The 13602-nt window shown below is 40.5% G+C and overlaps 1 protein-coding gene across 2 annotated transcripts in view; it reads left to right on the forward strand.

Moving 5' to 3' along the window:
* VPS8 (VPS8 subunit of CORVET complex) overlaps positions 1-13602 on the forward strand; it is an 89940-nt gene that overhangs the window by 50072 nt on the left and 26266 nt on the right. For both annotated transcript variants that reach the window (XM_076341748.1, XM_076341747.1), the window contains exons 31-37: positions 1104-1188; positions 2235-2333; positions 5963-6052; positions 6512-6558; positions 11543-11684; positions 12383-12472; positions 12901-12943. In XM_076341748.1, coding sequence (XP_076197863.1) covers positions 1104-1188; positions 2235-2333; positions 5963-6052; positions 6512-6558; positions 11543-11684; positions 12383-12472; positions 12901-12943 — 596 coding nt within the window. The remainder of the gene's footprint in view (positions 1-1103; positions 1189-2234; positions 2334-5962; positions 6053-6511; positions 6559-11542; positions 11685-12382; positions 12473-12900; positions 12944-13602) is intronic.

A 13602-nucleotide genomic window follows, 5' to 3' on the forward strand; every position in this document is an offset into this window, starting at 1 on the left:
GTGGGGCTTGATGAGTTTTGGCACTTCCTATCCTAGAGCCCAGGCTTTGTTTAAAGGTATAGTTGTATATTTGAATGCTCTACCACTGACAGATGGAGATGACTCGTTCGGGTGAGACCCACAGGTGGATTTAAAAGCACGAAGGGGTCTGAAGCCACCCCCATGGTACTCATTTTAGAATTGAGTAGGAGAGACAAACACAGTGTCTGGAAAGGCTAAAAATTTCCACCATCTCCTTTAGATGCTTTACACTTCCAGAAAGAGTCTGTCATGCCTGAACAGAGTCAGCCAGGGCGGGGCATCTTCATCAAAGTCTTGAATTTGGATGTTATGTGAATTAATCCACCATACTACAAAGGACCAGAGGGATAGAAGTGCAGTGGTGGGGTATGCCATGCCTGTTTTTCTGCGTGCCCTAGAAGGATTTACTCAACCAAATTTTTCAGACTCAAGAAATGCAATTTTTCTCCTTGCTTCAGAGAGTTTGACAGCCAGAACCACCAGCTCAGCCACTTCCATCAGAGCTAAAAGACCTATAGTGTAATGTTATTTAGCAGACTTTTCATTTGTTTTGCCTCAGTTGCATCTGTTTTTATCTAAAGTCTCAAAATATTAAAGGTGTTTATTAAAATCTGAAGGTAGGAAGCTGTGTCATAACACATTATTGAGTCATGTTCAGTATATTTCTTCAAATTAGTATTGTGGATCAGCCTAGTTTAGAGCTGAGTGTGTTACGGAAGTAAGGAGGATGATCTATGAACAGCAGAACCTGTGAAACCTGATTTCTTTAAGGATTTTCGTCCTCTGTCCCTTGCCTCTCACCTTAGTAACTCTGGTTTTCTCTGTTCTGTATGATAACTTCCCAAAAAGAGGGAGGTTGATAGGCCTGTGGCTGATACTAAATGGCATATGTAAACTGGAGCCACCCAACCTGTGTGCTGAAAACCTTAATGTAGGATACTTCCAAATGCTTTTTGTAAAACATGCTGTATTTTCTTCTGAGTGCTGCCAAACTGTGCTAGATCTGAGCTACCTACTTCTATTCTGCTGACTCAGCTGAGTGGGTGTGTTTTTCCTAATGTGGAAAGTATTTTTCATTTTAGCTATCAGATTTGCGAGTTCATGTATGAACGAGAGCTTCGCTATGACAAAATAATTGGCTGTTACTTGCGTGATCCAGTGAGAAAGGTGAGTAAATCTGGTGCTTCTGGCCTTTCTTCTTCATAGCAGTGCAGCCTGTCCTGCCTGTCCTGCTGGCCGGAGTGTGAATGGGCACAACAGCCCTGTTCTTCTGTCATACTTCTCTATCTTAAAAAGTATCCTCCTTTTACAGTTGAGTTTTCTTAGTTATAGTCAGGCTTTTTGTGTTTGTGTGTGTGTTGGAGAGGAGTTGATTTTTTTTAAAGCTTCAGAGTTTTTAATTTCATTTTAAATTTAAACAATGCTAATACATAAAACCTGAGTGCAAGGTGGGATTTATTGCAAATGTTACTAACTGCAATACTTTGTTTCTGCCATCAGTCCCCTCTTTTCTCCCCCTGGATGGAGTCTCTCTGCCCTTACTATCTCTTTGCAATTACCTTCTGCATGTGCATAAGTTGCATATCTGCCACAGTTTTTTGAGGTATTCTCTTCCCTACCACCAGCAGAAGTTGGGAGGAGCATCTGGCAAATTTGATCTCACCAGCTCCTTATGAAACCACTGTGCTGAAAGTTGTGTGGGTGAAGGAGTCAGAAGAGATAGGTTGTGATAGTGAGACAGTCAAAAACTATGGTACAGGAGAGCATCTGAGCTGAGGACAGTGCAGGAGAACGTGGGGGAGAGGCTAATGTTGAAAAGGAATTCAGGAATATGCTGGGAAAACTGACCTACCTTCTGGTAGAGCATTCTTTTCTCTGCTTATGCTCCTAGCTAAAGAGTGATGTCCTGTCCTTTTTCCCTGTGAGCAAGAGGGGGACATTTCTAATAGTGGAAGAAAAATTCTCTTTTGACCTCAGTGCTTAACATATTTAGCATCAATTCTGTTCCCCTTGGCTTTTTTTTCCTGGCAGTTCTTCAGGAACTATTTAGGGACATATAATCTCGCCTGCAGATAACTTATCCTGACTTGCTAAGAGAGGACTAGCCCTGAGGTCATCCTAAGACTGTTTGAAATGCTCTCCCTTAGCAAAATCTAATGCTGTTAGTGGCGCTGCAGAACATACGATACCATTTATGGGTTTATGCCTTACAGGAAGAAGTTTTCAACTATATTCACAATATCCTGTCCATGCCTGGCTACAGTGCTGAAGAAAAGCAGTTGGTGTGGCAGAAAGCTTTGGAACATATAGAGGTACAGTGTATCCTAAACCCATGGTACCTGAGCTACTGCTAACTCCTGTTGGATAGGCCGAGTGCTGTTCTGTAAGCAGAAATGACACAGTTTCGAATCAGAACTGTTTAGGAAGCTCTGACTTTAAGGTTTTGTGGTCTCATATATTAATATAAGTGCATCTCTCAGATTCAGGCTGGCCTCCTTGGTTTGCTGGTTTCAAGTATTGCTGTCTGGATAATGGGACCTTATCAGGGGATGATGGCTAGTGAGTGCTGTGTAGCAGGTAACGGAAACATTAGCAAGTCTTTCATCTCTTGAGCTTGCAGCAGCAGCAAGGTCAGGACATTGACATCACTGACCTCACAGTCTGGTATCACATTCCTCGTCTTACAATGGTAATAGCATTCAACCTTGGTACCCTGGCACTTCTAACCTGTGGGAAGATGGGGTCATGACTTCTACTGTATGATACGGACTGTTGCTAGACTTCTCTAGCTAATAACTTTTCCCATCTCTGCAATCTCTCTTTGCTTCAGGGGATGGAGATAGATGTGTCTGAAATAATTGTCCAGTCAGTAGATATGGGGAATCCATAATATCTCTAGTTCCTACAAGGTGGTGTCAGTCCCCTCCAGGGTTATCTGGAGATAAGCCAGGAAAATAACTCTGTCTATAAAACAAGCAGTCATGCACTTGCCTAGACTACTTTAGCAGAAAACAGCCACAGAAGTCTGTGTCCTGTGAGGTGGACAAAAAAGTACTAGGTACATTTGAAAGATACAGAATACTTTCAGTCCCTACCAGCATCTGCAAGTAGTGCGTGACTAATGAGAAAATGGACCAAGAGGGAAAATGATTTGAAAGACAATAAACAACGAAATGCTGTGAATCCAGCTGTATGACATGCAGCTCACTGAGCTCACGCCCACTCTCCAGATGCACTTTCAGAGCCTATGGGAATTGTTGGTGGTGATGGTTGTGCTGTGGCTGAGCGGGCCTGGCTCATTACTGCCTTATCAGAGCAACTGTGGTTCCACACTGGACTTTCCCAGTTGAGCAAACTGCTGTCTACTTTGCTGCTTCCTTGTGTCTGCTTCATTCTTCCCCTACTGCATCCCTTGTCTCTGCTTGTATTGGTATATACAGCCCAAATTGTTTGGCATTATGAGTGAGTCAGCCTCCCTCTATAAGCCCTATTTTGTGACTTTATCAAATCACAGGTATTTGCTTGGTCAAATCCTTGCTGGGTCTCTTCAGCCTGAGGCCTTTACAATTGCTGTTCCATGCTTGGGTGTCTCAGGATAAATCAGAAATGTCCTGGGTTGCCCTTCCTGATGTTTCTCACTGTGTTGTACTGGTTTTGATAAGCTTGTTGTAGGCTAAGACTGCCAGCTTTTCGTATTGAGTCGTTTGTTTATGTTTTCTCAGTCTGGTGGAGCCACTTCTTGATTATTGTACAGCATCAGAAGTGCCCAGTGGCCAACTTGTCAGAACTGCATACTTTTCTGAAGTTGGCAAACAACAGAAAAAACTCCTCTCAACTTGTCCATGGCCATCCTTAAAAACAGTGCTTCTTGCACGGTTCCACCAGCCTTGCAGGTAACTGCTGGCTGCTTTTACCTGTGCTTTTTGCAGCTTCCTCCAAAAAGCTGCTGGGCAGATTATCAGTTCTGTAGGTCACCTTTCTTGGGTGCTGTCATTGAGATCAACTCCCTCTTCCCTTTCGGCATCTCTTTTCCCAGCATTGGTGAACAATATACACAATTTCATGTGGCTTAAGAGCTTATTGGCTGCTATGGGTTTTTGGGTTTTTTTTGTTGTATTAATCCTGCTCTCAGACATTCAGAAGACTTAAAATAGTAAATAACATTTTACTAGGATGACACTGTGATTTCAGGTCTTTGTACAACTGTCCTTTCATCTGCTTAGGTATGAAAGTAGCAAACCAGCCTCTTCAGTTGAAACTAGCAGTGTCTAGAGAGGCTTTCCTGGTGATCGTATTACAGAAAGTGGGGTTTGTGATCAGTGCCACTTCTTATTTTCACCATCATCCTACATACCTGTTGTTCCTTGATGTTTATCTTGAAAATAAAGCCTAAGGCTTCTCTTCAATCATAGTTCTGTTTGTGGTGGTCACTTTCTGTCCTCAGACCCACGTGCCTTGTGTCAGTACTGTCTCCTCAAGGGCTGTCTACCTAAGAAGTACCATGTTTGCAAATCGCTCAAACCTGGGAGAGGATGAAAACCCAAGCCCAAAACCTTTTGCTTGGGTGTAAGCTACGAAGGTCACACTGATCCAAGAGCTGCAGTCAGTTACAGGGAGGCTGGGCCATCTCCCTCTAGCCAGTCAGTCCTATCTTCAGCAGTCCTGAAGACTCCCAGGGAGGGTTTTTCCAGAGAGAGAAACAAATGAAGGCAGTCACACTACATCCTTTCTGCATTCCTCTGCACTCCTGTGGTTAAGATCTTCTGGGTCCTTTGGATTGCCTGGGCTTGTGAGCTGAAGGTGTTGTGCTCCTGGGCGCTGGGGAAGCAACTAAGAGCTGTGGCTCATGCAGTAAAGCTGTGGGGTCAAACACCGCAGAGCTGCATTATGTACAATATGGTAGGCAAATTTTGCTTTGGAAACCTCACAAAATGCATCCTTTATGATAGCTCTTCTTTAAAGAGCTTGTGGAGTAGTCACATTCTTTCTTGTTACTTCCTTTCTTCCCCTCACCCTGGTCTGTTGCTGACACTGACTGCATTTGGTGGCTGCTACATCTATCTGGAGACCAAGCTAGTGCTAAGTAACTTTTTCAAGTTTTTTTCTTTTTCTTCTAGATGTATGTTTATGAAATTTTCCTTTCTTTATCACTGTAACAGTTTAGTAAAGCAATGTTTTCTCCTTTGTAGGCTTAGCAGGGGCTTTTGGGAAGGGTTACCAGGTACCCAATATTGGTTTGAAGCAGTTGCTTTTCATTTGTTTGGAAGCATGGATGCATTTTGAAACATTAGGAGCAAAAAACCTCATGTTCTGGGTTGTGTAAACTTCTATGATATGAAGCCTTTTAGATCAAGGTTGACAGGATGCAAACCCACAGGCATCTTAAAGAATTTTTTCCTTTTATTACAGTAAAGAAATTATTCTGGTTTTTTCAGGCCTGGACAGGTATCAGGTACCGTTAACAGTTACAGGAAACCTGCTTTTAAACCTGTGGTTCAGTTCAAGCCAGTTAAACACTGTTTCCATTTGACTGAGAAATTCCCTAGGGTCAATTGAGGGCTTTGTTTCCTCTCTACTGCTGGTTCCTAGTTGGCACTAGCTGGTCTTGTTGGCAGGGGGTAAAAGGCAGTTGTCAGAAAACCTGATGAAATAATTTCCTTGCCTTAGGACTGAGAATGTGGTCTCACTGGTGTGAAGAGTTTTGCATTCTTACAATGCCTGTTGGGTAGTAAAATCATCAACTTTCAAAAATGCCTTTTTACAAACTACCCTTTCTTCTAATTTTTTTCAAAATCACTTTTTGTGCAATGGTATTCATTATTTTACAGCTTTCATCTAGGCAAAGATGCAGTTACAATGTGAATGGACTCAGTGAAACGGCATAATTATATTGCCTATGAACTTAAAAGTAATTATTTTTGTTGTGTTTCCCTCTCCGAAGGAGTTGCTGTTGCTGAGCCCATGTAAAGCAGCCGACTTGGTAGCCATTCACTTCAGTGAGCAGATTGAGAGCATCATTACAAACCTCCAGGTGAAGTGTCAAACTTCATTGATGTTGGTGCTTCTTTACAGTGGGGTTGCCATTCTTGTAAGAAATAATTGCTAAGAGTAATAGTAAGTTGTCACTGTGTCATAAATGGAAGAAAAATAGCTTGATAGTTACTCAGCTGCAGGAATTGCTACATTTAAATTATTTGGCCTGTTTGTAGAGTTCTGGCCGTAAAAATGTATGATCTCTGAGGTGCTGGTTGCATCACTTGATAACGCAGTTTTCAGTTTGGAGTTCAGTATGGCTTGCACGCAGAGATCAGACAGAGCTGTTGTCAGTAAACATATCCTCTGAGTATTTACGCAAGACAAATGCCTAAACCAACTTCTTCATCAGGCACCAGCTGTGAACAGCATTTTCTTCAATGGATATAGTTCAGGAACCACTGGTTTATAGCACATTATTTAAAATAGTAATACTCTGTCTCCTTCTGTTGTACAGGACCAGTTTTTACTCTTCCAGTTTCTGAGGAGTCTCCTTGATCCGAGGTATGTAAGAAAATTAGACCATTTGCAAACTACAGCTTGAAAACATGGGTTAAAATAAATTCCTTTGAAACAGTCTACAACCAAGTTTAGGGCTTGGAAAAGGTGACTTGCTCTTCAAACTGCACAAAGTTGAGAAGGATAGCACAGAAATAAGTGTTCTGGGAAGTATCCTTTAGCAGAGCCCATGCCAGCTTCCTAACTGGGAAGTGGTGTGGGTTCCAGTATGTGCAGTGTGATGCCTCCCCCACACTGGTGGGAGTTTGGGCATTGCTGTAACAGCTTCTTTGAGAAGGCTGTGAAATGGTTACCTGTGACTGAAACTGCCATTTCTGTTCTCAGAAATGGCAGTTTCTGTTCTCAACCCACTGATTGATTACTTGACCAAGGTGCCCAAGTTTAACATAAATAGAAAAGCATTTTGGTCTATTGGCATTTTTCATTTCTATCTTATTTCAGAATTGCTGCCGCATTTCATTGCAAACTTCTCTTTAACTACTTGCTTGCTCCATCTGCTTCTGGTCTTTCAGTACTTCAGCACTGAGTGTTCTCTTTCTGTTGAATCAGTTTCAAATGCTACAAGACCTTGATTTTATTTATTTAATTTGTAAGACATTTATATATGCACAGCTCCAATTGCCTTCAAGCGATTATTAATGCAATTTAAGGCAAGATCTTGTTTTGTCAATTAGCTACAAATTAATTGTCTTTATGAGGAGGAGTACTAGGAAAAGGTAATATTATCTAAATTCAAGTGTCAATGTTTCAGTTCTTCTTGAAGTGGAAGAAGAAGCATGCTTTGGAAGCTAGAACCTGGAATTAATCACTTTTTTGGATTTTGTTAGGATGTAAATTAAAAATTAAAAAAAAGACATGTTTTTTTATTTCCTGAGTTTTACAGCCATGTTTGTATGGAAGGTGTGAACCTCCACACCTATTTTGTTTCTTAGAAGTCAACATAAAATCAGCATTTTGCCAAGAAAATATCTTGGTTGGGTTTTACAGGAGAGAAATTAGATTATTTAGTTAATAAATTAATAATTTTAAGAAGAAAATTGAATAGTTAAGCAGAAATGATACCCAGCTGGATGTTAAGTAGGACTTTGTTTATGCTGTGATATCACTTGCAGGAAGTGAGACCAATGAATGTAGTAATTAACCTGGATTTTAATCTCAGGCATAGAGTAGCTTCCATAATCTCTGAGTAATAAACATATCTAATTTAGCTCTACCATAATTAGAACTAAATACAACCATTTCTCCTGTATTTATCTTCTAATCAAAAGCAACACATGATGTGTTCAAACCAGCAATAGGAAGCAACTTTCTGTATCTGATCTTTCAAAAGATCTCTGCTTTTCCCTCCAAGGCTGGTGTTCAGCAAGGTGCAGTAGGCCACATGGCTTGTCACGTTGTGCCGTGTGTCCCTTAGGAAAGCTTATGAACAGTTCCTTTTCCCTCTCTGTTTCAAAGCCCACTAATTCTCTGCACTGCAGTAAGATGTTCAGCATCCCAAGTAATGGAGATAAACTGTGTACTGACTGGATTGTTGTAGCCAGAATACTCAATAAGCAAAAGATAAGTGGGACAGTTATGCAGAAAAATGAACAAAATAGTACTAAATACTTTGGATTCACATGTGCTAGTGACTGACCGTAAAGCAGGTCTGCAAGTCCAAGGTTTAACCTATTGTTATTAAACTATGTTGTCAGTAAGAAGTGTTCTCTAGAGGTCCTAGATTGCTGGAGGGGCTTTTTTTTTTTTTTTTTTTTAATAACAGTCAAGGTCCTGTGGTCTGTTTTCAGTGCTATGAGGTTGTCTGCTTCTAAGACCTATCGAAATGAGCTGAACTGTATCCTGAGAGAGGTGGGGAAGGAGGGAAAAATCTTGCTATGCAAGACCTAATCTGCAGATATACCTATACTTTGTTAGTATATCTATGCATAAAATAGTGATTAAGTTCTTCTGAAAACATCTGTCTCTTTTCAGTCAATCTAAATGTTTATATGCTTTTTTTGAGCAAAATTCTTATTAAAATAAAGACTCTTAAGCAGTAAATGAGCTTTTAATGTCGCAAATATGATTGGTTGCTTGATCATAAGGGGACAAGACTCATCATGCTAGTGTAACTATCCTAGTTGGTGGAATTGCATTAGGGATTAACTTGGCCCATTTAATTTAGCCAGAGATTTATTTTAAAGGAGGTGGAAGGGGGAAGGGAGGAAACAGGGTTAACAGAAATTGCCTGGAGAAATTAAAACCGAATGTCTGTATGTTTTTATCTTATAAGCAGCCACAGAAAACAGAGAATGTAGTGTGTATTGCTCAGCTCATTAATCACAGCCTTTGCTACATTTCCATTTTAATTTCTTAAGTTTTTTCCTCTAAAAAAACCAATGCAGTGAAACATGTCTGTTTGCAGCATGTGTTTGTGTATTATACCAACAATATTAACTTATTTAGCAATACAGTGTTCTGGGTCTATAAATATATTAACAGATACCTAAACTTTTAGGTTCTGTTACAATGGCTGTTCTCACTGACCACCTATCTGTGACACTCGCAAGGCTCGCTTGTGCCACGTTTTGTGAGAAACCAAGGATTATCTCTTCCTTTTAGGAAAGAGCATGTAGGGTATGGCAGAGGAGATGTTTGGCATGCTTATATTGAAGATGAACCTTATCACACTGAGCTGAGCAGGACCTGCAAGTCTCAAGTCTGTTGCTTAGTTTTTAACATTATCAAAATCCAGCTTTCTTTCTGTTCTCTCTTCTCTGCATTTCTTAAGTAAAATGGTTAAGGAAGAGGTCAGCTTGCTCATGAAGTCATGAATACTAGGTGCCAGAGTTATTTGCAGCCTAGAAGTTTGTTCTCATACTAAAAATGTATGACTTGCCATTTTTCCCATTTTGGTAGATAGATCATCTTAGATAGAAAGTGCTGCTTTATTTTAGTCTAGTAGCAAAAAGAGTAGAACACTCACTCCCTTACAGGCATGGGGGAGTTTATAGGGTGTGTGTTGTGGGAGGAGTGGATGGTGAATGCAGGAGGCCAGAATTTAGGGTTCTTGTTTGGTCCTTCAAAAGTCCATTCTTTATTTGATGTCAGAACACAATAGTTTGGATACCAATTTTTGTACAACTGTGTCCATACTTTGGACACTGTGATCAGTACCTGCGTGAGGCTTTCACTTCTGTGCAAATATCGTTTATAATCGAGTGATTAACATTGTAATCACAGTCAGCTTCTTTTGGCTTGCTAGGGGCACAGAGTTCTCCTGGCCTTTCTTGGATGATAATAATCCTGTTAGCTCTTGTAGCTCCCAGGAAATATAGGATCATATTGTATATCAGACCTTTTCCATCCCATGGTGGTAGGGTTTGCACATCAACTCATCTTCTGCTGATTAGGAATTTCCATTCAGAAAGATAACAAAACTAAATACATACCTTTATCTGTTTTCTTTCCTAGCAGGAGCTTCAGAACAGGTTTAAGAGCCCTGTTTCCTAGACAGGTTAAACTTCTGCTGTTTCTCTGCATGATGCATCATCTAGAACTGCCACATGAAGTTTAACCTACAGTGGTGGAGAACTGCTGTTCATTTTGAAGGGTTGCAGGTGCTATATCTATATCTAGGAAAGTATCATCCTTTCCATCCTAACTCTTTGAAATCTCTTGCTTCATGTTGCTCTTTTTAAAAACAAGATCAGTAGAAAAACAGTCAGGACACAGGGACAGTCATGGGCACGGCAAGCAATTCTGTTCTCTGTTTTGTTTCCCCCACTTTTGGAGTTTACTTAATAATAAGCCAAGGGATTAGAAAATGGCCACTGCACGAACCACTGCAGTGCCAGCAGCTGCTGCTGGAAAGAAATTGGAGAAATCTTTTTTACAGGGACATCTTTATTAAATGAGTTTAATTGTACTCTGAGCTTCACCTGCAGAAATTACCTCAGCTAGAATCAGAAGGGAAGTCCTAGTTTGGCCTCCTGAACGGCTCAGGCCAGGCAGCATTATCCACGGCCCTAACCAGAAGAGAAGTGTCAGGTCTGCACTGCTGAGTGCCTGACCATCATGGCAGTGTTGCTTGTGATAGGTCAGAGGAGGTCAGGGAGATAACAAGGGCAGGAAACACAGCAGAGGTTGGAGACTTCACCTGCCTGTGTTGATTGAGCAGATCCCATGCTGGGAGATGAGGTAGTTGTCTTTAGTTCCTGCTGAATATGGTTCTGTAGTGCAGCTGGTTGCAAAACCCTTGAGAGACAATGCAGCCTTTGGCTGAACAATATGCAGGGTCTGGTTCAAAACCTTACAGTTGGTGATCTGCTCTACCAATGACCATAAAGTGCATAGAGTTATTGCCTCTGCAAGAACAAAACCCAATTCACTATTTTTCTTCTGTCTGAGAAGAGGAACTAAATAAAAATGGGGATGTTTCCCTAAGAGAAGCATGAAGTCATATCTCAGTGAGGTAGATAAAAGGGATCATATTCTAGCAGATGAAACATTAAAATGTGATAAAGCAGGTCAAAGAAGAATTTCAGGAGCAATAAGCAAAAAGCAACAAAATATTTCTTCAAACACATGCAGAGAAGGTCTATAGGACAAATAGATGATCAGCATACCAGAGCTGATCCACTCAGAGACCATAAGGTTTCATTGAAGAAATTAGGTGAGTTCTCTGTACCTCTTTGCCATAGAATTGCTGAAGAGGTGTCTGTGCTGGAATCTTTCTTCACCAGGGGTCTTTGATATTCTACTGATGCCTCAGTATAAATTAGACTATGTTGTAGAACAGATGAAATGCCTACTAACAGACCTCCAGCACCAGTAACTAGTAGAAACAGCATAATTTTTCTCTTAAAACCAGATTTTTTACTTCTGTATTAAGGATAAAAGACAACACATAATTGAATAAGAAACTTCTTTCCAGCCAAACTTCTGGGCTAGAATTTGACTTGAGTCTCCTGTGCCTTTTTTATTCCAGAGAAGGCATTAACCAAGACCTGATACACTTACCGCCCTGCATCACTGAGCATTTCATTGAGCTGCTGTGTCAGTACAGCCCAGACCAGGTTTTGGAGATGCTTAAAGTTCTGGAATTCTGCAGACTGGAAGAAACCATCCAGGTAGGAAAGACATGTATAAGGACAGGGGCTAGGGGAAGCATTCAAATCAGCTCCTACCTCTTTAAAGTACTGTAAAAGTACTTTCGCCTAGGTTGTGGATTAGTGCCTGGATACTCTTCCAATCCATTTCCTACACTGTTTGTCCCCCCCTGCTAAACTGCTCTCCTGCAGCATGGTTAGCTATATTTAATGTACTGGTTCTCAATTTAGTCTCAGGGCTAATAAGAAAAGGCCATTAGTGCGCTAAAGCTACTGAGTAACTGCAGAATGCAGATTGGCTGTGTTAATGTTGATTAGTATGTTGAAGGTATATGCAATCATGGGCCTGGGGTTTTTGGAAAGCAACGCTGCCAAAATTTGGCTAGCGCTGGGAGAGAAATTATTTCTTCCCTTTATGAAAATTTTAACAATAGTCTGTCCTTGATCTTGATTTATAGGTGGTTTTGGTTTTTTTTTTAGAAAGATTTTAATGCTGGTGGTGGCAATACTGCAAGTTGAGAAACAAAGGCAGTATAGCTGGGGGGAGGAGGGGGGAGAAGTAGGAGTGCTCAGACTTGGGTAACGTGCCTGTGACCACATGGAGACACAATCCTTTCTGACCATCTGGTCATCATTGTCTTGTGGAGTAAACAAACACTGGCAGATTTCTTAAGATAGACGTTAACCTTTTTTTTTTTTTTTTTTCTCTTTTAACTCAGATAACCCAGAAACATCAGCTCCATGAAGCTTCTTCATATTTACTGGAGAAGAAGGGAGATATCCATGGTGCCTTTCTGGTTATGCTTGAGGTGCAGTACACTGAAATCCTGAATGTGGCATTTTTGCCATCCCAGCATGGCATGACATGCCATCAGCATGATGGCATATGTTACGGTTTGATATTGTCATTGCTTCCCAATTTGTTTCCACTAGAATCCATGGAAGCATTTAGCTTCTGTCAAATAACAGTATGTTGTCTGCGGACTCGGCAGATCAGTGTATTCTTCCAGCATGTCTACAAACATCTAGTAGATACTAGATGCTGAAATTTGTTTTTCTTAATCAAAAATAATCTTTCAGCTCCTGTTTTCCTTTCCATATTTGGAAAGACATTTATGCTATGTTAGTCATTTTGGGGAAGAAAATGAGGGTAAGCCTTTGTTAACCATACCTTTTAAAAACCACTTCTATCAAGATTCTGCAAGTTTGCTGTTCTGAGTTCTCTCTTTTGTTTCAGCGATTGCAGAGCAAGTTGCTGATGCTTACACAAGATGATGAAAGTAAGAGTTATCAAGTTAAATTCCATTTTCTATTAAAAAGAGATAAACACAAAAATGTGAAGTGCATATGTCTGACACCTGGCATAATGAGATCCTCTTTCAGGTTTCTAGATATTGCAGTGACATTTTTTAAATTTATATTCACATGGCTGTGGTAGTTATTCTGATGACACTTCCTTACCTCTAGCAAGATCAGAGTAAACAAAATGTGATGGTTTTTCGTGTGTGTGGTCATCTGCCCTGTTAGCTCTTTTGATTGTGATTGTTACTCTTACTGGCTTACCAGACACGTTTCCTATGTTAGAATCCATTCAGACTCATTACTGAGCTTTAGCAGGCCTTATATATGAACAGTGATGAGAGACATCTGGAAGTAGCTTTTTTTTTTGAAGCAAACTTCTCAGAGAAGCAAGAATGTTCTGCCTACAGAAAATGAGTATATGCACAGGTGTACTGTTCACTAGCCCAAGGACTCATGGGCACCTAATTAAATGCAGTGCCCATATTTGTTACATAATTGTATCCTAAACCACAGCTAAGATCTTCCTTATTCAATTACACAAAATGTTTTATATGCCCAATTTATTGTGCTATTCAGGAAAAGTGCCAAAAATCAGGACCTGTCTTTATAATTTAGTTGCTCACTGTAGTGAACAGAT

The sequence above is a fragment of the Aptenodytes patagonicus genome, chromosome 6, assembly GCF_965638725.1.
Source record: "Aptenodytes patagonicus chromosome 6, bAptPat1.pri.cur, whole genome shotgun sequence".
Classification (NCBI taxonomy): Eukaryota; Metazoa; Chordata; class Aves; order Sphenisciformes; family Spheniscidae; genus Aptenodytes; species Aptenodytes patagonicus.